Source organism: Pseudorca crassidens, unplaced genomic scaffold (assembly GCF_039906515.1).
Source record: "Pseudorca crassidens isolate mPseCra1 unplaced genomic scaffold, mPseCra1.hap1 Scaffold_189, whole genome shotgun sequence".
In the NCBI taxonomy this organism is placed as follows: domain Eukaryota; kingdom Metazoa; phylum Chordata; class Mammalia; order Artiodactyla; family Delphinidae; genus Pseudorca; species Pseudorca crassidens.
This window is the reverse complement of record NW_027136116.1, coordinates 148,003-173,276: the sequence shown is the minus strand read 5'-3', so window position 1 is coordinate 173,276 and position 25,274 is coordinate 148,003. Positions and strand designations below refer to the sequence as shown.

The window sequence follows — 25,274 nt, the reverse complement described above, 5'->3', positions numbered from 1 at the left end:
TGAAGATGAGATGATAATCTAAATGGAGAAAATACCAAGGAATCCACAAAAAGCTTGAGAAATAATATTAGTTTGTAAATGATTTAGAGTACAAGATCACCACAATTTTATCAAATTATATATTAATAACAAATGTGTAGAAGCTTAAATAAAAATATGTGATGCCATTTACAACTGACCTAAATAAATACTTAAATATAAGCCCAATAAGACATTTATAGGACCTCTAGACTGAAAATTACAAAATGCTGATGAAGAAAAATTTTTAAGTCGCAAACAAATAGGGAGACATACCTTGTTCATGGATTAGAAAACACAACATGATAAAGATGTCAATTCTCCCCAAGTTAAGAGGCTTAACACAATTACTCTTAAAATGCCCTCAAGGTTTTTGTGGATATAGACAAGCTTATTCTAAGATTTATATGGTAAGAAGAGGCTGAAGAATAGCTAAAACAACTTGTAAAGGAAGATGAAAATGGGAGGAATTAATCTACCCAATTTCAAGAGTTTGCAGTAATGATGGAGGGTAGATACATAGATCAATGGAATGGAATAGAGAACCCAGAAATAGACTGACATCAATACATATAACTTGTTTTTGACAGCAGTGCAAAAGCTATCAAGGAAGAATAGACTTTTCAAAAAATGGTACTGAAACAGTTGGACATCCCTCGACAAAAACAAACAAACAAAAAATGAACCTTAACCTCCACACCTTACACAAAAATTAAATCAAAGTGGATCATAATCTTAAATGTAAAAGCAGGACATTTTTAGAAAAAAAAATAGGAGAGAATGTTTGGCATCTAGAACTAGGGGAATAATTCTTAGACTTGACACCAAAAGTATGATCAATAAAGGCAAAAACTGATAAATTGGATCTCATCAAAATGAGTTAAAAATGCTTCATAGAAGATCCTTTTAAGTGGATGAAAACTCAAATTACACAGTAGGAAAACATATTTGAAAATCCCATATGAGACAAATGACTTGTATCTATAATATACAAAGAACTCTCCAAACAACTTAAAAAAATCCAACTAGAAAACAGGCAGAAGACAGGAACAGACATTTCATGGAAGAGAATATACACACGGCAAAGGAGCACATGAAAAGATGCTCAGCATCATTAGCCATTAGGGAAGTGCCAATTAAGACCATAATGAGATGTCAGAGAGTAACTAAAATTAAAGTATAGTGACAACATCAAATGCTGGCGAGTACATAGAAAAATTATATCACATCACTGGTGGGAAAATAAAATGGTTTAGCCACTCTGATCAACAGCTTGACAGTCTCTTTTAATCCTAAAAGTAGATTCACCCTGCAACGCAGTAATTGTACTCTTGAGCATTTATCCAAAAGAAACAAAAACTTAATTAAGTTCCCACAGAAACTTACACATAAATGTTCATAGCAGTTTTATTTATAATAGCCCAAAACTGGCAACTACCCAAATGTCTTTCAGTGGATGAATGTTGAAACAAATTGTGATAAAATCTTATGATAGAATACTACCGAGCAACAGAAAGGAACAAATTATTAATATATGCAAAAATTGAAATGAACTTCAGGGGAATGATGCCGAGGGAAAAATTCTGAAAAGCCGATCTCCGAAGATTAAGTAATTCATGATTATGTTTACATATTATTCTTAAAATAACAAAACCGTGGAGATGGAGAACAGATTAGAAGTTGCCAAGGGTTAGAGATGGGGGTAGAAGGTACAGCGGGGGAACTCTGTGAGGTTTTTGTGGTTCCAGTACAAATAATACAGCAATCTTGGTTTTAATCCCTAAAGATTTCTAAAAGCAATTCCTAATAAGAGGTGTCCAGATATTTAGCAATGGCAGATTAGAGGTATAGCTCCCCAACATAACAACTTCAAAAGAGAACATACTAATTCAATGCATATGTTAATTTCAAAAAAAAGGCCAGTCACAATACTTAAATGGTATATATCTTAACTATATTATTCTAAGTATCCAGCTATACCAGATGGACTAGCAAGATTTTCTGTACATTCAACCTTATTTAAGACAGTAAATCTTATAATAAGACAGTTAGAAAAAGAAAAAAAAACAAACCTCAACTACAGTTGGATATTCTCATAGGAAGATGAGGTGAAAATATGCAGCAGCGGTTCAAAAGCTTAAGCAGTGGCACCTAAATTTGGTTGTGCATTAGAAGCATCTGAAGCACTTTTTAAAAACCCTCACACTGACGGTTGGTCATCGTAGACCAATAAAATCATTTTAAATCTCCTCAGACGATGCCAATGTCTAGCCAGAACTGAGAACCAGCGGACTAAGCAGAAGGGGATGTTTCTACAAAGATCTCTTAACAATAAGTCCTTTCACCCAATCAGATTTACCTCCCCGCAAAGGGCTAAAGAACGCTAGTGTTGTCCATACTTGCTTAGCTTTAATTAGCACTTGTGACTTGCCCAAAACCTAGATCATGTTTCCCCTAAATTTCATGTTATTCCCTACGTTTTTCAAACCCAGGGCTAAGGGGTTTGCCAGGATGAGATTTTAAGTGCTCACACAGGGGAAGTCCCTGGCAAACCAGGACAGCGGTCCCTCTACATTGAAATGTAAAGCATCCTAAATAACCCTGCCACTGCTCCCAGATCCTAGTCTGTGCCAACCAGTGGAGAAAAGGCATTCTCCATTACTACCACGGCAAATGCTGCTGTACTTGCCTTGGCTGGTCCCTATCTTTTCCAGGCACCACTCCCCTTCACCTGCTGGTGGACGCTTTGGCCAGCTGACAATGCAGATATTTTCAAACTTTAAGGTGAATAAAAATCATCTGGAGGGCCTGTTATAACAGAGATCACTGAGCCCCACCAGAGTTGCTGATTCCATAGGGCTGGGACAGGGCCCTAAAACTTGAATATCTGACACATTATCAGGGGACGCTGGTAAAACTGGTCAGGTTGTTACCGAATGCAGGTTCGTGTGTCTGAAGCACAGTGAGGCCAAACAAACCTAAAGGTTGGAGTCTGGAGCAGAGAAAGGTTTATTGCAGGATCGAGCAAGGAGAGGGGTGGCCCGAGTTCCAAAACACCCTGAAATCTCCAAAGGATTTCAGCAAAGCATGTTTAAAGGCCAGGTGAGGGAGGGACGTCCCAGGGAATGTGATCAGCTCGTGCACAATCCTCTGATTGGTTGATGTGGAGGCCACAGGGCAGGTAACATTATCCATCCTTAGCTGCCAGAAGGTCTGGGGGCTACGTGCTCATGATCATCAAGGAGTTAATTTCTTCCATTGGGTGGTGGTTTTTAGCATCTGAAAACTCAAGAAATATGCCTGAGATACTATTATCTGAGTACTTCAGAGAGGAACTACAGCAGAGGATATGGGGGATGGGTCTGTCCTAGGAAGGCCCCATAGGGTACTGCTTGGTTACAAAGTGACCATACTTTGAAAACCACTGCTCTAGTGGCTTGGAATGTTCAGAAAGTAATGGAAGAATCCCTTCCCAGGTCTAGATTCTAGTATCGCCAGCTATTTTGGTGGGGGGAAGGGTAAGTTTTGTCCTTGCTTGGACTTCTTGTTCATTTATAGCAAAGCCTATTTGAGGCAGTGCGCTCGGCAGTCCTGCAGTTCTGTCTTTTGCTTCAACAGTGTTTGGAATGAACAGACCCAGGGACGCTCCTTGCTCCAGCCCCCGACCACCCTCCAACCTTTCTTCCTGTCGCAACCTTTGGAATCAGCCACTCAGCTATCCTCAGCCTCCAGGACAGGCCAACACCGTTTTTTGAGCTTAGCTCCTTATCACTGATCAACCACGAGTTCCCAGGTGCGTCAGAATTATTCCATCGAGGTGGAGGCCGCCGTCCACCGCCTGTTCAACATGCATCTGGGGACACTTACCTCTCTCTGAGCTTCTATTTCGACAGCAACAATGGGACTCTGGACAGTGTGGGCCACATTTTTCGCCAACTGGCTGAGGAGAAGTGTGAGGGCGCCCAGCGTCTCTTGAAAATGCAGAACAAAACCAGTGCTGTGGCCGCGCCCTCTTCCAGGATGCGCGGAAGCCTTCTCAAGATGAGTGGGGTAAAACCCAGGACGCTGTGGAAGCCGCCATTCTTAGGGAGAAGAGCCTGCTCCAGGCACTATCAGATCTGCGCGCCCTGGGTTCCGGCCGCGCAGACTCCCACCTCTGTGACTTCCTGGAGAGCCGCTTCCTGGAGGAGCAGGTGAAACTCATCAAGAAGATGGGCGACCACCTGACCAACCTCCGCAGGCTGGCTGGTCCGCAGGCTGTGCTGGGCGAGTATCTCTTTGAAAGGCTCACCCTCGAGCACAAACAGGAGTCTCTGAAGTCCAGCGGCCTCTGAGGAGCCCCTCTGGCATCAGAGCTTCTGCCTGAAGCCCTGCTCTGCAGCTACTAGGCAGCTTTGTAACCGCCCTGGAGCCCTCTCCCAAGCCTTGGACCAAATGGAAACAATAACACTTTTTGCAGAAGGAAAAAAAAAGCCTATTTGAAACACAAACAGAATAAAGAGGAAAAAAAGAAATATATATGTATATATATATATTCATGTTTTTTTCCTTTTTTAAAAATTTATTTTACTGAAGTATAGTTGATATACAATGTTGTGTTAGTTTATGCTGTACAACAAAGTGATTCAGTTATACATATATATAATTTTTCATATTCTTTTCCATTATGGTTAATTACAGGACATTGACTATAGTTCCCTGTACTATACAGTAGGACCTTGTTGTTTATCCATCATACATATAATAGGTTACCTCTGCTAATCCCAAACTCCCAATCCATCACTCCCCCACCTCCCCCTTCCCCTCGGGAACCAAAAGTTTGTGTGCTATGTCTGTGAGTCTGTTTCTGTTTCATGGATAAGTTCATTTGTATCATATTCTAGATTCCACATATAAGTGATATCATATGGTATTTGTCTTTCTCCTTCTCACTTACTTCATTTAGTATAATAGTCTCTAGGTCCAGCCATGTTGCTGCAAATGGCATTATTTCATTCTTTTTTATAGCTGAGTAGTATTCCATTTTATATATATCACATCTTCTTTATCCATTCATCTGTGAGTGGACATTTAGGTTGTTTGCATGTCTTGGCTATTATAAATAGTGCTGCTGTGAACATAGGGGTGCATGTATGTTTTCGAATTATAGTTTTGTCCAGATATTTGCCCAGGAGTAAGATTGCTGGATCATATGGTAGCTCTATTTTTAGCTTTTTGAGGAACTGCCATAGTGTTTCCATAGTGGTTGCACCAATTTACATCCCCACCAACAGTGTAGAAGTAAGTCAGAAAGAGAGAGACAAATACCGTATGCTAACACATATATATGGAATTTAAGAAAAAAAAATGTCATGAAGAACCTAGGGGTAAAACAGGAATAAAGACACAGACTTACTAGAGAACGGACTTGAGGATATGGGGAGGGGGAAGGGTAAACTGTGACAAAGCGTGAGAGAGGCATGGACATATATTCATGTTCTTTTAACATATGAATTGCCCCACTTTATCTGTGTGAAATAAGTTTGTTCCCGTTATTGGGCTGCTTCTCAAGCTTTGCTGATCATTTGAATTACCTAAAGAGCTTTTAAGAAAAACATTGGTGTCTGGGTCCCAGCCCCAGAGATTTTGATTCAGTAGGTCTAGGGAGGAGCCTGGGCACAGGGAGGTCTCAGAGTTCCCCAGGTGATTCTAATGTGCAGCAACTTTGGGAACCACCTCTTGGCTTCAATCCAGCTAGTGATCAGATATTAAATCTAAGACACATGGGCTAGTGCGTGAGCTCTAGGAAGATTCGTGCCAGGGAAAATGATCGATAGTTGTGTTACTTCTCTGAAATGGATTGAAATTTCCAATTCGCATGAACAGGGGAGGGTGAATGGGTGAATGCAATAAGGTGTATCATTTACGTATTGCCCTATGTGTATGGCTAGAAGCTTTTGCAACTGAGGTTTGCCCTACTTTTCATGCTAATGGTAATGCTTGTCCTCCTAATGCAGCTGTAAACTTTATAAGCCCATAGGTAGACAGCATCACAAAATATTTACCCCTCCCCACTGGCCCACTCTCAAGCTTCTCTCCCCTTCCCCAATACACAAATGTACATCAATGCTCTTGAGACCACTATCAACATATTGACCTTCAATTCTTCTACTTTGCAGCTTCCCTCTTATCAGGAGATGTCAGCATTTAGTGCAAGGACAAATTCTTGCCTCTTGGTGAGTAATGTAGGCAATGCCTCCAAGAGACAAATAGCCCTTAGGGAGGGGGAAAAAGTCTTTCAAAAAGGTTGATGCCCAGAGGAGGCATTTTCAGTCATCTCAGCTTAGAGGTCAAATATCCAAAATTAAGAAGGTTAAAAAAAAGGAAAAGAAGCAAGGAAGAAAAGAAGGAAACAATTTTCTTATGCCATAGTAATAAGGCAGTTTTCCTTAAAAAAAAAAAGACTTAAGCCATAAATTCTCTTTCCTAATCAAAATGTGCTTTTCCGTCTTTAGACTATTCCTCTTATATCCTGTATTATTCATGACGTTTAATTCTTGAAATAGCACATGGCTGAAAACAGAAGCTAACCTCTTGTCCACTATGAATTAAATCTTCTTTTCCTAGGACCTGTCTACAGTGTACAATTTGGGGTTTGCCAACATAATTATTTTTTCTGAAATAAGTTACAGCATTTTGCCTTTTCAATATATAGTTATACAATATATTGTTAACACAACATAGTTAATATAGTCAATATAGTCAATACAACTATAACACACGTGATATGATGCCACTTTGGTGATTTTCTTCATCCATGTAATTCTGAAATTTGACAGTATAGTTTTCATATTCTAATGAGCTGAGTATTACCTTTGCAAGGAGAGAAAAATAAAATAAATTCATAATATTCTTGTGTGGTTTGCCCCTGGGGTGGATTACCATAATGAGGGGATATTTGAGCCTTTCCCCAAGTCATTAAAAAACCTCCAGCGAGCAGCCCCTTGTCCTCTCCAGGGAGTGGGGGGAAAGGATCTTTAATCATAATAATCCTGGGGGGAGAAATCTCAGAAATAAGACATCTGCTTCTGTGCCTTGTTGTTTTGCAGAATAGCAATGATTGCTTTAGCAGCTTCTATTGCCATGTGTGTACAATAAGTAAATGAACATAAAATTGAATGAACGCATAAAAGAAGGATAAACCCACCCAGCTTAACAAATCCACTCTCTCACCTGCTGTGCCCTGAAACATGAAAGAAAGAATCACGGGATCATAAGGATTAATAAAATAACAGTCTCTGTTAACAATATTGACAGGAGGTATAGGAAAATTTGTCTGATGTGGGACCAAGAGCTTAACTGCTTAATCCTTTTTTTTTTAAGGGCAACTCATTCATTTATTGTTTAAAGATTGCAAGACAACTTCTGAATTTCTGTAGCACAGTTTAAATGTTTTACTTTTTTGATAAATCAGAGTATAATAGAAAAAACAATTAGTTTCCAGTAATATCTATATCTCTATTCAGAATTAAGTCTTCCACAGACATGTAACCTGGAAACAAAAGCCTGTTACAATAAGCAAAGCTTCAACAGAGCTGCTACTTTTCGGGCCAGGGAAAGGTTCATCCCTATAGGAGGAGGATGTGCTATGTAAAATGGCTGCAAGGTCGCAGTCTTGAGGGCGCTGGAAGTCTATTATCCTATCCCACATTAAGTAGTTTGGTGAACTTCAAACGTCCGTTCATCTGCAACCAAGCTGGCAAACTTTAACTGATATCTCAAGCAGGTAAAAAATAAATTAAAAGAAATCCTTACACTGATGTTCCTTGATTCACACTGTTAAATGGTTCATTAACATGTAATTCTGGCTAAGAATTACATTTGAGACTCCTTGCTCAGATTTTGGTTAACAGTACAAATCTTTGAGAAATTCAAGTTCTTATTAATCAATAATTTGTCAGCTAGGCTACATTCAGGCATCAGCTGCAACTACAGAATAGGTGCACTGCCTCAGCGCTTTGGAAAGACATAATCTAGAACACTACTAGCAGACAAAATATCTGTTACTAGACAGCACAGGTGCAGTACAGCAAGACAAAAACATATATTCATGTGTGCCGCGGACCAGCCGGAGAAAGAGGATTTCACCGCCCAGGGTCAGAAGGGAAGGGGTAAGGAACTGAAGTAGCACCGACGAATAGGGTCAGAAGGACCAAGACAACTGATGGTTGCAAGGCAAATTTTATTATGCTACAGTTGCAGATTATCTAGACTAGAAATCGGAAGGTTGCCAGATGGTGGTTTACATTATCTACAGACTGTCTCGGCTCAAGGTTAACTTCCCTGGGAGGAAACCCATAAACCCAGAAGCATCAAAAATAACCTGCATGTGCAGGGGGGAGACAGCTTTGTTTGTCTCATTTTACATTCTTTCTGATCTCTGGGCCCTGGTGATTTATCTCCCATGGAAAGGAACAAGGAGGGGAACAAGTAGGGACAGTCCCTTCGAGCAGCGGCGGCATGCCTGGCATGTCCTTACCTGCTCTCAAGGCTGACTGGCTTCCCACAGGTCCCCATTTTTAACTTTTGCTGCAAAATAATTCCATGAAGTTTAGTGCCGAGAGTAGTGTACTGTTGCATGAGGATACGAAACAGACATGAGAAGATTATTATCAATAATAGGCAAATTATGGCCAGGGTAATAAATCCTGACAACCTTCCAGTAATCCAAGACTGAGGGTTTAACCACTTTAAATGATCCAGTAAAGTTTGAATTACATCTTCTGGCGAAACATCATCAAGATGTGTATTTTGTATATCCTGAATTTCAGCATTTAATTTCTTAAGATCAAGACTAATATTATTATCTGATCAAACACTCAGCAGATGCATTTTTACTTTTTCCCATTCCCAAATACAGTCACTGTACTTTTAAGGAGTAACACACATCCATGTATACTTTGCATGACAAGCTAAACGCATCCTCAATTTTAATGCTGCCATCTGATCTCCACTCCCCAAAATTGCGTTTTTAAATTCATCTAACTTGTTATTAATCCGTAAATCTATGTGACTTTGTAAAGATAAAGCAAGACTGGTATGTTGAGATAACTGATTAGCAAAGTGAGCATGATAAATACTCTGTGAAAGAGCAAGACCGGCAGTAGCCACGGTAGCAGACAGAGCAGCCGAGGCAAGTAAACTTACTATTAACCACCCAAGAAAGCGTCTCCTCTGCAAGGCTTTAGAGAGTTCCACCCATGCCTGTACTCCAGTATCTTCATACCAAGGTTCTCTCAGATGTACAGGCACCATAACATACATGGGTTGCTTTAGTATAAGCACAGATTGCGTTCCTGCAGAAGGGAACATACAACTGCTAAAAATACAATTAACACAGCTAATATTATATCCTCCTTTGGAAGAATTACCAATGTTAATAGAACCAAACAAAAGTGTATATGGAGGAGCAACACAAGTTATAACAGGTGTATTGGAATAAGTTAGAGCTAGTTTCCATATATCCCTGTTCTTTTGAAATGTGATAAACCTATCTATGATGGGAAAAGAAGAGATAAGAATTGACACCTTGGTATAATCTATAGTACACCATATTTGGTTATTATTCCAAGATGCATTGCAACGTTCAAAATTGGATGCAGGAAAGTTAACGGTCATAAGGGGAGGCAATTGATTTTTTGATTTTCTGTTAAGCATAGTAACCTTATGTCCAGCTGTAAGTATCCCTTGTCCTCCAAGTAAACGCTTCATACAGAAATAATTTCCTGAATCTTCACCTGTAACCTTGGCTATAGTAATAGCGGAATCCCTAAGTGGTGAGGCGTATGAGATTTGACCTCTAATATTAATAGCTTGCCCATTTTATACCAAATGATGGTATCCTTAAGATCCTCTCGTCGGCTGGTAGCCGGGCATGTAAGAGTAATGTTGGTTCCTGTAAAATGAAGGATGCCTGGAGAGCCTGACAAACTAATTGATTGATCCGTTCCCTCATAAACATCTGTATGCTCATAACTAATAGCCTTTACACATCCAGCTTCCAGATTCAATGGGCTAAGACAGACAGGATGGGTACTAAACCAGTTAGTATAATTTACAGACATATTGATTTGTTTTATATTCCCAATAAGAGGCCCATAAACACTTATCATTGTAAAATACAGGAAACTCTGCTTCAGACCAAGATATGGGTTGTAATAGTGGAGGATAAGGTACATAGGCCCAGTAAGTTGCTGCATTAACAGAGGGAACACATGAAATGGTTGCCAACATAACCAAAAATAAAGTTACAGGTGTAACAGGATTATTCTGTTGTTTCACTGACTCTTGAGCTCATGAAACCAGTTGTTTAATTTGTCCCCAAGTTGGAACATCACTCCTTTGAGTCGTCCTGGCAAGTGGTCTCCTCTTCTTCTTCTTTTTCTCAATCAACACTGTCAGATTTTCAGGAGAGGTGCAGAGCTTCTTCATCTTCTGAACTAGGTGAGCTGTGGTGAGCCATCTATTTGCTTGACTAAGCGCTCAGGAAGCCAGCAAGGTCCAGGCGCTGATCTGGGAAAGATACACACGTGACCACGTCCCCAAATCAACACAGGATCAGGACCACGCCAAGTGCTGGTTAACGGATCTTTCCAGAGGACCTCCGGAGATTGAGAGGCCAATCTTGGCTCAGCCACCAACCTTCCCCCTGCAGAGCAGCCAAATTTGTCAACAGTGAGAACATTTAAAATAAACAGAGCATCATTTATAAGGTTATGTGGCGTTGTTCTATACAATTCCCCCCTTTTTATTTTTTCAATAGTTAGCTTTAAAGATCTATTTGCATGTTCTATAATACCTTGTCCTTGAGGGTTATATGGAATTCCTGTAATATGGGTAATTTTGTAATGAATTACAAAATGTTGCAAAAGCAGCGGGCCCATTATCTGTTTTAATAATTTTGGGAAGGTTCATGAAAGCAAAACAGTGTAATAAATGAGAGATAACATGTTCAGTAGCTTCTCCGGTCTGTGCTGTAGCACAGAGGAAACCAGAATAAGTATCGATAGTGACATGAACAAACTGTAATTTCCCAAAAGACGGGATATGAGTAACATCCATTTGCCATAAATGTCTAGGTAATAATCCACGAGGATTAACAACATAATGTGGAACAGGAAGGTGAGGTAAGCATTGTGGGCATTGCTTCACAATTTGTGGGGCGGCTTCACCAGTAAGGGAAAATTGTGTGTGTAATGTAGCCGCTGACTGACGGTGTAAAGCGTGCAACTGCTGTGCTGCTTGTGAAGCAGTTTGATCATAACTTACCATAATATGAGGGTGTCCAGGACATGGACCATGAGTATCAAGAGTATGGAGATAATGAATGCAGTATATTAGCCATTCTTGACAGCATGACGAACGGAAAGGAGGAGTACGGTAAATTGGGACATGTCCTGCTTTAGGGAAAAGAGATTGAGGAGGAGGAGTAACTTCAACTCTATTCTTGGGAGGAAAATGTACAGGATAAAGATCACGTTTAGATCGAGTTAAAACGTCTGCAGTCGCATTAAGTTTAGTCAATGGACCAGGCAAGTTAGAATGAGCACGGATATACAGACCTGCGACAGGACCATCATGGGAACGATTAAGCTGTTGAAGCAAACGAAAAGAGGATGATAATTCAGGGTCATTAGTATGTCCTATGCTCGCAGTCTCCAGAAGAAATCACAAGCTAATAAGATATTTACTATCAGAAAACAAATTAAAAGATATAGAAGGAAAATGTTTAAAAGACATAATGACAGCATACAGTTCAACACGTTGAGCTGAAGTCAAGGAAGTTTCTTTAACGAGGTTTGTTCCGTCGTCAATGATTACAGTAGCCACTCCTGAAGAAGAACCGTCCGTAAAAACCGAAGGTACATGAGGAACAGGCTGTTGCCTAATTATAGAAGGAAACACATGAGTTAAGTTTGCTGAATTGGATCAATTTATCAGCAGGGTAATGGCATTCCAAGGTACCTGAAAATCCTGCAAGAGCAAGACCCCATTCATTACTATGTTGAAAAAGCCAATTTTGTGGACTAACTGAATAAGGGATAATAATTTGAGAAGGTTCTATACTTATAGGTTGTAAGCATCTAGTTCTACCTTGCATTATTAAATTACTAAAAAGTTCATAATAAGGGTTAATAACTTTAGAGGGTGTAGATTTCATATGAATCTATTCAATAATTCCAACAGTTTGCCATAAGACGGCAGTAGGCACATGAGGAGTTGGACAAATTATTAAGAAAATTGGAAGGTGAGTATGAATTCTAGTTAATTGTGTAGAACTGATAGATCTATTGACTACTTGTAAAGCTTGAAATCCTTCTGGAGTCATAGAGCGTGAAGAAGAAGGATCTGAGTCACCTTTAAGAATATCAAACAAAGGCTGTAATTGAGCAGTAGTAAGTTTTAAGGAAGGCCTTAGCCAATTAGTATCTCCAAGTAATTTTTGAAAAGCATTTAATGTTTTTAAATTATCAACTCGAATTTGCAGTTTTTGAGGCCTAATAGTAGTGTTATCAATATATTTTCCCAAATATAAAAATGGAGATTGTCTTTGAATTTTTTTTGAGGCAATGACCAAGCCAAATGATTGTAAGGACTGTTGTAAAAATTGAAAAGCAGTCTCTAATAAAGAAATATTATCAGTGGCTAAAAGTATATCATCCATATAATGTATGAGATATAACGATGGAAACCTTTTTCTCACAGGAGTCAAGGCCTGAGCCACATATTTTTGGCATAATGTAGGACTATTTGCCATGCCCTGAGGCAATACTTTCCATTGAAATCTCCTCATGGGTTCCTTAAAATTTAAGGCAGGCAAGCTAAAAGCAAAATGTTTTCTATCTTCAGGAAACAAAGGAATAGTGAAAAAACAATCTTTTAAATCTATAACTAAAAGATGATAATTGTGTGGTATGGCTGTTGGAGAGGGTAGGCCTGGTTGAAGAGCTCCCATTATTAGCATAGTTTTATTAACAGCTCTTAGATCCTGTAATAACCTATATTTTCCAGATTTTTTCTTGATAATAAAAATAGGAGTATTCCAAGGACTACTGGAAATTTCTAAATGCCCTAATTGTTCCAGTACTAATTGTTCTGCAGCTTCTCATTTCTCCTTTGTGAGGGGCCATTGGTCCACCCATACAGGGTCATCAGTCAGCCAAGTAATTGGATCAGCAGTGAGTGGAGGAGAATCCAAGGCCCCTAAAAAAACCCAAACCTTGTCTATCATATTTTATTTTCACATCAATAGGATAGACAGTTCCTTGTTGATTTGTTCCCAGCCCTTTTGTGGGAAGAAATCCTTGCTCCAACATCATATTAGAGACTTGAGAGTTTGGACTATAAAGTAATACTCCCATTTCTTTTAATATATCTCGGCCCCAGAGGTTTAAAGGCAGCCCAGGCAAAACATAAGGCTGGAAATATCCTGAATGGCCCTCACTATCTTGCCATAAAAAAAACTGACTACTTTGCATAGGAGAAGAACTTTGTCCTATTCCGTGAAGTTCTGTAATAGTAGGACTAATGGGCCAACGTTTAGGCCAGTGTATCTGCGTCATAACAGAGACATCAGCTCCAGTGTCTAACAAACCTGAAAAAACCTTTCCATTAATGGTTCATTTCATTTCTGGACGTTCTCTCCCTATCTTCTGAATCCAGTAGGCAGCATCAGACGATCCAAAAGCCTTTGTTTCTCTCTTTTGATGTTGTAAAATTTGTCCATGAGGTACAAAGGGCAAAAGTAGCAATTGTGCAATTTGATCACCAGGAGAAATAGTTATTATATTTTTAATAGTTTGTGCCATGACTTTTATTTCTCCTTCGTAGTCAGAATCTGTGACTCCTGGTATAATAGTTAAACCTTTCATGGTGACACTACTTCTTCCCAATAATAGTCCCATCAAACCCTTGCGTAAAGGTCCACAGATGCCCGTAGAGAGGGCCTGAGGACCCATTTCAGGAGTTAATACATATCGGGCGGAGGTACTGAGCTCCAGTCCTGCGCTTCCTGGTGTTGCTCTGGAGAGCGAGGATATTGTATGTTTTTGTTTTTGGTTAATGTCTGATTGATAATTTGAGGAGGATACACAGACATTGCCCTTATTATTTGTTGGGGCCGGGGAAGGCCCCGGGAGGAGTTTCCCGACAGTGGTGGCCCATCCTTGTGGGCCACTGAGCAACAATCTTGTGCCCAATGTTTTCCCCTATTGCATTTAGGGCATAAACCAGGGATTTTCTGACCATCTGGAGGTTTCTGAGTAGGGAATGAAGGACTAGGGTTAGAATTAAAAGATCTACATTCTCTAGCAAAATGACCTGCCTTTCCACATTTAAAACAAGTCTTTGTTTTCTTTTGATTGTTTTTAAACCCCACTTTAATTAATGCTGCAGCCACAGCAGCACCCTGTATATAAGTAGGCCCAATGTCTGCACAAAGGTGAATATAATCCTCCAATGTTCCCCGTTTTCTCCAAGGTCGAATCGCAGCCTGACACGCATTATTAGCATTTTCAAAAGCAAGTTGCTTAACTACAATCATACCAGTGAGTCCGTCCACAATGAGTCTCCCCACCGCCTGTGACAACCTATCTACAAAATCAGCATATGGTTCATCAGGTCCCTGTCTAAGTTTTGAAAGATCTTCAGTTTTGTGTGTAGAAGGACATTTCCTCCAGGCTTGTAATGCCAAATGATTTATTTGAGGATAAGCAACAAAGGGATAAGTTAATTGATCTTGTAAAGAAAGATATTGTCCTTCCCCAATCAGCATATGATAATCAACTGGAATATTATGGGCAGCATTCTTTTCTGCTTGTTCAGCAGCCCCTTCATAAAAATCAAACTTCCATATTAAGTAATCTCCACCATTTAAACAAGCTCGTGCAATAGACTTCCAATCAGCGGGGGGAAGAGCTTCTCCTGTCAACCATAGCAGTAGTAAAAGGAGCAGTGGGCCCATATTGAGCACAGGCAGATTTTCAATCTTTCAAAACTTTCAAAGGGAGAGCCTGATGCTCCCTAGTAGCTTGTTGAGGATTATTAGGATCAGGTCTTTCTATGACGGGACAACAGAAAATAGGATCTTCTCCTCGTTTTATTGCTCCTTGTACAGCGCGCTGCAAGGGACTGAGCATTTTTACAGATGTGGATTTTTGAGGAAGACAGTCCTTATTAACCTGCAGCTTTTTCACTGACTTATCTATCACAGCCATTAGAAAATCATCCTCAGGATATTTCTCTCTTTTATGTTTACAAGCCTCATCTGTTAAGTCAAAATGTTCCTCTTCATCTAAAATATTTAAATTAATTAGCTCTTTCGGTTTAGGAAGTGGTGACACAGTAGTTGATAATACAGTCTCTCCTTCTGTCAGAGGCTTATGTTTTTCTGACTTTACATTCAAATCAACACTACCATGAGAAGAATCTAAACATATTTTTATCAGATTCCACAAACTATATGTAACAACAGGAGTATGAGTAGGCCCTCGAGACTCGTAATAATTTTTTAAACCTTCTCCAACTTTCTGCCAGATTTCTATGTCAACAGAGCCGCCATCAGGAAACCAGGGAGATACACCATGGATATGCTGTAAAAATTCAGTCAACCATAAAGTTCAGAAACTTTATTACCCCGAGCTCTAAGCATCAAAATTAAAACCTGAGCAAATAATTCATACATCTTTGAGCCCTTCTGCCCCATCTTATTTTACTTCTGACTATTGCCTTATGCCTCTATTCGTTTCACTTTTACTGGTGGCCACACATATTTTGCATAAGGGTTCTCTTACCTGCACTTTTTCTTTTAATTGCCTTCACGCTTCAGGTCCCTGTTCGAGTGCCACTTGCCGCGGACCAGCCGGAGAAAGAGGATCTCACCGCCCAGGGTCAGAAGGGAAGGGGTAAGGAACTGAAGTAGCACCGACGCATGGGGTCAGAAGGACCAAGACAACTGATGGTTGCAAGGCACATTTTATTATGCTACAGTTGCAGATTATCTAGCCTAGAAATCGGAAGGTTGCCAGATGGTGGTTTACATTATCTACAGACTGTCTCGGCTCAAGGTTAACTTCCCTGGGAGGAAACCCATAAACCCAGAAGCATCAAAAATAACCTGCATGTGCAGGGGGAAGACAGCTTTGCTTGTCTCATTTTACATTCTTTCTGATCTCTGGGCCCTGGTGATTTATCTCCCATGGAATGGAACAAGGAGGGGAACAAGTAGGGACAGTCCCTTCGAGCAGCGGCCGCATGCCTGGCATGTCCTTACCTGCCCTCAAGGCTGACTGCTTCCCACACGTATGTTGCCTTGTTTAAGCCTCAAGCCCTCGATCCTTTGTTGAAATACAATAATTTCATTCCTATGGTTTTCAATACCAAAAACTCAACCTCCAGGAGGGCTAAAGTCTAATTTGTACTCCAAACCAAGTAGCAGTGCAGTTCGCTACTACTGAGACTGAATCCATAAAGACTTCAAGACCACATCCAGAAGACAAGTTATTATATATAATACCCTAGAAGGTCTGAAACATAATTATCATATACATAGCTGGTCCTTCAGAGCTTTTTACCTATAACATGTTTCTTTGATGAAAGTTATTTAATGTACTGGAGATAACTGTGACTTACTGATCAAATATTTGAATACTTATACTTACCTGGGATTTCATTTCTGCTGAAAGAAAAAGGTAGAACAGGACTCACTAAAAAAACAAACAAACATTAGAAATGAAAGTAAAAATCTTAACACACACTATCCCTTTTGGAAGCAGCATAGAGGGGCAGTCAACGGTAAACACTGGTGAAATAGGTCAAAACTCTAGGCCAAAAATCCATTATTATTATCATCAGCGACAGTACCACAACTGTGCCCTTCAGAATTAATAATCACTCCTAAGAATCTTCATTTGGCACCAGATGATGCGGTTAAGAGAAACACTCTGGGAGGTTTTGAATCAGACTTGGTTTTTTGTTAGCCAAGTTACAGGAGAATTTTTAAAGTGGGGGGAAGGGAAGAAGGAAACGGACCAGGAAAAGAATTTAAGCCATCATCTATAAACCAACAAAGCACTGATAGTTCCGAACATTATGTCAGACACTAAAATGACTGATATAGGCTCAAGTGGTTTACAAAACCTATAAAAAGATTACACCAGCAAAGTCCCCATTTATCTGTAGAGTTCAGAAACTAAAACAAGGAATATTTTAGCTTAAAAGCTTATCTCAAGAGAATCATACACACTTCACATGAATAAAAATACCTGAAACCAAACATTTTTAAAAGCTCCAATACCCAAAATATAAAGAAAAATATTAATTCAGAAGACTCAATCAATCCATGATAATCACAAAACGGCTGGGCAATCTCTATCTCCCTTCCACACTAACCATCCATCCCATGGAAGACCAAGGGAGATCAGACCTTCCAGACTTACCTTCCAGATCTTCCAGACACCTGGCTGCTGCAAAATTCTATGGAGACTCCTTGTGGAACAGCAGTTTCCCATCTCTTGTGTCTCTCCCTATCGTGATCATGATCATGCAGGAAGCAAGTCTGGCTGTGCTATTTCTTATCATTGTCTGTCACCCATCTGCAGCATGGTATTCTACAGATAAGGAAAAAGTAGTTCCCTTTCCCCCAGAAGGTTGAGGCTCAGGTACAGGGTAATTCTTCTGTGCACACAGTCATTATTTAGGCTGACTCAGTGACTTCAACAGGCTTAATCATGTGATCAGGTTTGTTGCCAGCTGCGTAATGCTCCCACATCTGTAGATAGAGCCGCTCTAGGTCCATTGTGTATTGTTTGGTGTTGAACAGAGGGCTAGATGTTCTCTGCTTCCAGACTTTGCCACGAATTTTCTTCAGGTATTCTAGATCAGTTCCCAGTTTCACAGCTATGTCTTCATATTCTTGTCTATTTTGAGCAATAAGCTCAAGACAGCCTAAACAAGTGAGCTGGGAAGCTGCAACTCGGGAAGCAAGAGTCTCTCCTGGCATAGTCACCACGGGTGTCCCTGACCAAAGGACATCCATCCCTGTGGTGTGTCCATTACAGAGTGGAGTGTCCAAGCAGACATCAGCCAGCTGGCCTCTCCGAACATGTTCCTCTTTAGGAGCAACAGGTGAAAAAATGATACGCTTCTGGGGAAGGCCCATATTTTGTGCATACTGTTGAATATTAGGTTCTCCTACTGCTGGAAAACGCAACAGCCACAGTACACTATTGGGAACACGCTTCAGAATATTTGCCCACATCTGCAAAGTAGATGGGTCAATTTTATATAACTGATTGAAGTTACAGTACACAATGGCATCTTCCGGTAACCCGTACTGAGAACGGGTGGTTACAATAATGGTACGGGGAACCTCCTCTCCAGTGGCAGCCTTAATGTTGATCTGGGTAGTTGCCAGTCCATTGCTAAGACTGAATCCATTAATTGTTATCTGAATTTGTCCTCTGTTAATCATTTCAATAACTGCCTCTGCAATAGTATTCATAGGAATGACAGGCATATTAAGAGCCGTATTACTGCTGTCTGCGTTGTCTCCTCCATCAGGACATTTCATCTTGACAATCTGCACATCTGGGAGACTATCAAGAAATGCTTTGAGGTCGATGCCATTCAGCACAATCCGATTGTCATAAATGTGCCCATTGGACTTAAAATCGATGACTGCCTTCTTCTTCAGGTGAGGGAACATATTAGCATGATCACCAATAAAGAAAGTATGGGGCATATAAGCCAGTTTCTCAGAATACTGCTCAGCAACTTCAGCAGGTGAAGTTTCCTGATCAGTGATGATATAATCCATGAAAAGCACACCACTGGTCCCAGGGTAGCCCAGCCACATTGCCTGAATAGGAGCTGGCCTGAGAGCAAAGAGTTCATTTCGAGCACCCCTGGTATAACCATTCATATTTACAAGGATGTGTATACCATCTTGATGGATGCGATCAGCTGCTTTCCCATTGCGTGGAATCTGAGAAAGATCAATGAAATGATGGGCTTCTGCCATCACCTTCGCTCGGAAGTTTGTGCCATCATCTGGGCTCAGGGCATAACAGAATACCTCAAATTTATCAGGATTGTGCATGCCTGGAATAGACTGCATAAGATGAGAAGTAGGATGATTCCCAAAGTCAGAACTCACGTATCCTACACGCAGTCGACCATCACTGAGCTTCAAGTCTTTTGGATGTTCGTACGGTGGTTTATGAAGGACACTGATCTCATCCAAGCAGAGGTTCCCATGGCTCTCAGCAATAGCCTTCCTGAAGCCATGAGAAAGAGGATAGGGCATACTATGATGAGGCTGCACAGAAGGCAACCTATTCTTCTCCAGCTGGTCAGCCACAATGCTGACCAACTTCTTCATTCGCTCATCATAGTCTGTCCAATCACAGACAATCTGCAGGCAATGAGCCAAATCACAATAAGCGTCAGGAAAATCAGGTTCAAGCTTCAGAGCAGTGCGATAAGAAGCAATTGCTTCTGGAATATTCCCTGAATACTTGTGAATGGAAGCCACATTGCTGTGGGCATCCGCAAGTGCAGGGTTAATCTGAATGGCACGAGTATAACACTGCAAGGCTCCCTGAACATCCTGCATCTCCTTTAGAGTGTCTCCCATGTTACAGTAGGCATCAGCAAAGGTAGGACTGATTCGAACAGCCTCCTTATAATGCATCAGAGCTTCCTGCAGTTTTCCCTGCTGCTGCAATACACTTGCTAAATTTGAATGGGCAACAGCAAACTCTGGGAAGACTTCTAATGCTTTACAATACAAGCGAACTGCCTCTTCAAAGTTTCCCTGGTCTCCTTTGATATTGGCTAGGTTATTCAGAGAGTCTGCATGGGTGGGACACAGCCGCAGAGCTGTATTATAACACTCTTCTGCTTCGGCAACACTGCCCTTCTCTTCCAGAGCGTTGGCTAGGTTGCAGTAAGCATCAGGGAAATGTGGTTGCAATTCAATAGCTCGCCTGTAGGTGTCTACTGCCAGATCCATCAGGCCTTGCTCATAGTATACACAAGCCAGGTTGGCACGTACCACTGCATGATTTGGGCTCAAGCTTAGGGCACAAAGGTAAGCTGCCACAGCTCTGTCAAAAATCCGTGCCTCTTTCAAGACATTTCCTAAATTGATATAAGCATCCAGAAAATTGGGGTCAAGCGTGACAGCCTTTTCAAAGTGATGAATTGCAAGCCAAATCTCCCCTTGTGCATTGAAAACACAGCCAAGATTACTCCAAGCTACTGCAAAGTTCGGTTGCGTCTCCATTGCTTTCAAATAACATGCCTTGGCTCCTTCCAAGCGACCCAGGGCTTTGAGCAGGTTCCCCAGGTCACTGCAAACACAGTACAAATCAGGATTGCACTGAAGAGCAGAGACGTAAGCTTGTACTGACTGCCCCTTCCATGTCGCCTGCTGCTACCAAAGCGGCTGCCAGGTTAATATAACCATCGATGAAATCTGGTTTGAGATGCAATGCATGCCGGTAATGCTCAATCGCTTCCTGCAACTGCCCTCTTTCCTTGTACACATTCCCCAAATTCGAATAGGCTTCTGCCAGAAGAGGGTTCTGTTTAATTGCCAGAGTACTAAAGTGGGCAGATCTGTCCAGCCTTCGACACTGGAAGTGTAGAGATGAAAGTAATAAAAGTACTCCAGTATTGTCTGGCTCTTGTCTCCACAGCTGCATGCAGTGTCCCTCAGCTGCCTCAAAATCTCCTGCCTGATACTCTCGATGTGCCAACTCAGCTAACCCTTGGAAGGAAAGCATACGTTTCGTTGGTTCTGTGCTGTCGGCCACGTTGCCCACAGAAGACGCCATCTGGAGCTTCTGGAGAGAGTGAGAAAAGGGGGTAATTGAGTCCCGCTGCTGCCACTACTGGCAAGAATGTTTCTAGAGGTAGCAAATACGAGGAGAGCAGCCATACCACTGCTTTGGCAGGCTTAAGGGGCGGCAACAGTTACACGCACTGAAACTTAGGAACTCTGGTTGGCCATCTACCTCTCACGCTCTTGAAATCTTAATTCTTAACCCTGCCCTCTTCCACCATTTTTCTCCTAATCAGGGAATAAAAATTACCTATACACTTGCCTTAGAAGAAATCAAAAGTCAGTAGTCAAACACTTTTTAAAATTTTGTTTTCTGTCCAGTTGGAAAGGAAATACATGATTGACTTTACTTCATCATTCATATAGTCAATGTGGAAAACATTAGGGCCGTGAATTTCAATACAGTAAGATCAGAAAATTTTAAATTGGCCTTCCCAAACCACTAATAAGTAACCAATGTTGTATATAATGCTAAAATCTTAGAGACCGAGTTTGATATTTTAAAAGTTCTGAAAGGATTAGCTAATTTCTCCTCATCATACTTCTCATGCCTCAAACCTGAGTCTTACTTTTTTTAAATTAAATTTATTTATCTTTATTTATTTATTTTTATTTTGGCTGCGTTGGGTCTTCAATGCTGCGTGCAGCCTTTCTCTAGTAGCGGCGAGCGGGGGCTACTCTTTGTTGCGGTGCCCGGGCTTCTCATCACAGCAGCTTCTATTGTTGTTCCACAACTCTATGGGTTCCTTTTTAGGTCCTATGAAGAACCCTAGAAATTAGTTCATGGAATTATAAGTTTTTGCAAAATTGTCAAAAGTGAGATATTTTAACTTCCATCAGGTAAGACCAGCGTCTCTTTCTTTGCCAATTTTCCTTCTATCATATTCCGCTATGTTGGATTATATTGGAATGGCCACAGGCTTTTTTGAAATCTGGCTAAGGAAATTTTCTTTTTTCTGTGGTACGCGGGCCTCTCACTGTTGTGGAGCACAGGCTCTGGACGCACAGGCTCAGCGGCCATGGCTCACGGGCCTAGCCGCTCCGCGGCATGTGGGAGCTTCCCGGACCGGGACACGAACCTGTGTCCCCTGCGTCGGCAGGTGGACTCTCAACCACTGCGCCACCAGGGAAGCCCTAAGGAGATGTTTTAAGTGAGGCTATTATGTGATTTTCAGACACCGCCATATGTAATTGACTATATACTATCGCATTACAGGAATAACTTCCAGTACTCATACTGACTACTCTACTGACTTAACTAGCACAAGACACAGAAGCATAAGGACAAAAACCACCTTACAATATAGCCATGTCTTGCACTTCACAGCTCTCAAAGCATGTGCGTTTGAAGAAGAAAAAAAGAACTGAAAAGTACAAAACCAGAAGCTATTCTGTGGAAAATTATTTCAATCATCAGGCATGTGAAAGATAAGTCAAAGATTCAGTTCTCATCAATGCTTAGTCAAAACGGAAATTTTCTTCTGTCAAGAATATACTCCAGGGGCTTCCCTGATGGCGCAGTGGTTAAGAAGCCACCTGCCAATGCAGGGGACAAGGGTTCGAGCCCTGGTCTGGGAAGATCCCACATGCCACGGAGCAACTAAGCCGGTGTGCCACAACTACGGAACCTGTGCTCTAGAGCCCGTGAGCCACGACTACTGAGCCTGCGAGCCACAACTAATGAAGCCTGCGTGCCTAGCGCCCATGCTCTGCAACAAGAGAAGCCACTGCAATGAGAAGCCTGTGCACCGCAACAAAGAGTAGCCCCCACTCCCTGCAAGTAGAGAAAGCCTGCGCACAGCAACGAAGACCCAACACAGCCAAAAATAAATATACTCCATCAACAACGTGTGTAATGGAATGGTGTGAATGAGTATTTTATCAGAATCCCTGTAATGCACAAACCTATAGCAGTACTGAAATCAGTAATGCATTTATAATAGTAAATACTTATGACGAAGTAATCCATAGAGGTTTTCTCAAAGTTAACAATGAAAATTAATGTGACATTAACAATAATAAATTGTGAAGCTGAAATAAACTTTTCTAAACTATTAATAACTAGAAGCAAATTCTAATCAACCATGTTACAAGAAATCTATGTCTAAAAACTACAAAGTTTATTTCTTAAAATTTTACTTCGAAAATACATAAACTGTCGTATGAGGAGGCAGTTAAAGAATATATAGCTAAAAGAGTGGGGGAAAAGTTTTATAGAGACACATCTGGCAGTAATTTTTAAATGTCATTTTCCTAGATTTTGTGACACCTATAGTATTGATATTTGAAAGCATTTAAAAAATTGTAATTTGAAGATTTGCTACTTCCAGGTAGAATAAAATATTTTGAAGCAAAACAACGTTTCCACTGAGAAAAACAAAAAAAGCCAAATAAAATAGCCAGCATTCAATCAAAAAGTTCCAGACAAACCAAGGGATAGAATCATATGACTAAAATTCTAAGAAAAGAACAGATAATACAAAAATATTTATATAAGATATTGTGTATCTTTATCAGGAAAAGTCTTTATCAAGAAAAGACTTTAAAATCATCAGAATTAATATTATATTTTATTTATTTGTATATTATATTTATATATGGATATTTATATAAAGAACTTAAAGATAAAGCCCTAGTTAAGGCAGTGACAATAGCAGTAGCAGTGGGAGTGAAAAGAAATGGTTAGATTCAAGCATATTTTGTCAGGAAAAGTCCAAGATCAAATGTCTGACTGCATACATGGGATGGATAGACGGAGTGGGAAAAATCAAAGTTAACTATAGAGGTTCTAGTGAAGATGGGGTTGCCGTCACCCAACCCAAGGGGTTGCGATCATCCCCAAGGTCTAGGAGACTCAAAGGGAAGGTCATGGTCAGAGGCAAAGTTAATTGGTGGGAAAATAAGACTCTCAGTCTCTCCATCTCCTTATACCAGTTTTTTTTTAAACATCTTTATTGGAGTATAATTGCTTTACAATGGTGTGTTAGTTTCTGCTTTATAACAAAGTAAATCAGTTATACATATGTCCCCATGTCTCCTCCCCCTTGCATCTCCCTCCCTCCCACCCTCCCTATCCCACCCCTCTAGGTGGTCACAAAGCACCGAGCGCATCTCCCTGTGCTATGCGGAAGCTTCCCACTAGCTATCTATTCCTTATACCAGTTTTGTTTTTCTGCTCATATACGTAGCAGCATTTCATTCAAGGGGAAAGTCATTGATCTGACTGGTCAAATTAAACAACATAGTTCAAGGAACATTTACAGTGGTTAGTTCCTCCACAATTTAGAAAGTCACATTCACAATTTCCCTCTTCCTACGCCGCAGAACACATTGGCCATTCCTCCAAAGTTTCCACTCCACAGAGTGGACCAGAGATGACGTGAGCCCAGAACTGAGAGCTTGGCATGAGATGGTGTCAGCCCCACGTAGAGCTCTGGCATAAGTTATAACCCAACCCAGCTCTACAGAGAGCTCTGCATGGAATCCTGGGAGTAAACTCAGCCATAATAATGGGATTCTGTTTTTCATTTGCTTTTCTTCCTTGCTTAACCTTCCCTGGCCACTCTGACAAACAAACTTTCAGGCATTCCTGGGCCACTCACTAACTTTATTCCATTTAATCTCATCCAGATTCCCAAGAAAATTACTAACTATATGGAGGGAAATTTGGAACATGGTGAGTTTTAGATGCCTGAAATATACAGGTCATTGAATCCAGTTAAGTAGCAAATTATCTGGATCTCAAATATGCCAGTAGAATAGCAGACTAAGCTCAATTTAATGTACTCTTACTGGAGACACACGTAAATTCTGGGTCAATTTTGAAAAAGTTAAAAGCACATAGCTGAGATTAAAAGAAAGAAAGGAACACGTGCATGTTTCAGAAAGTAACAGAGAAATTAAATCCAGAGAAAGAAGAGCGGACTGATGTCTGTGGGTTCCGTTCCTTAGTATAGGCCTTATGTAAATAGGGGCTGGAGCTAGAAATCTAACATTACCTTGAGGCCAGGAATTTAGACTCAGGATGGAACAATATTGAGAAGTTGGTACAGATATCCTACAGAAATTTCATGAGGAACTGCTTAGTCCATTAAGAGGACCAAGGGAGGTGGTGAGGAAGACTGATATCTCTTGAAAACCTTCAGGTACAGAAAACATCAACACCTCTGAAAAGTAGGCCTGTCCTTCCCTGCGTTGTGATGGCCAGGTTGTCACTAACCTGTAAGGCCCTGTATGAATCAGAAACTGCAAGGAGAGTAATTCAAAGAAAAACAGATGCAGGATGGGTGTGGCAATAAATCCTAGGACCCTATCAGAAACAAAATTAAAACCACTCTAAAGGGAAATTTTAACAAACCAGAGCAGATAGTAT

General features: G+C 40.7%; 1 protein-coding gene and 2 pseudogenes across 1 annotated transcript; 1 reads left to right on the top strand and 2 right to left on the bottom strand.

Annotated features, from left to right (window-relative positions):
- The first annotated feature begins 3,804 nt into the window (after positions 1-3,804).
- Positions 3,805-6,907, top strand: LOC137218103 (ferritin light chain pseudogene; annotated as a pseudogene).
- Positions 6,908-10,191: 3,284 nt separating this feature from the next.
- Positions 10,192-15,545, bottom strand: LOC137218112 (endogenous retrovirus group K member 5 Gag polyprotein-like). Its single transcript, XM_067724928.1, has 2 exons — positions 11,810-15,545; positions 10,192-11,649 (listed from the first exon to the last, which is right to left on the bottom strand). The coding sequence occupies exon 1, from the start codon at positions 15,017-15,019 to the stop codon at positions 14,024-14,026; it is 996 nt and encodes a 331-aa protein (XP_067581029.1). The 5' UTR covers positions 15,020-15,545; the 3' UTR covers positions 10,192-11,649; positions 11,810-14,023.
- Positions 15,546-15,980: 435 nt separating this feature from the next.
- LOC137218106 (UDP-N-acetylglucosamine--peptide N-acetylglucosaminyltransferase 110 kDa subunit pseudogene) lies at positions 15,981-20,928 on the bottom strand (annotated as a pseudogene).
- Between the last annotated feature and the right edge of the window lie 4,346 nt (positions 20,929-25,274).

Coding starts and splice junctions, on each gene's coding strand:
- LOC137218112 (XM_067724928.1), bottom strand. CDS start 15,019: ATGGGCCCACTGCTCCTTTTACTACTGCTATGGTTGACAGGAGAAGCT.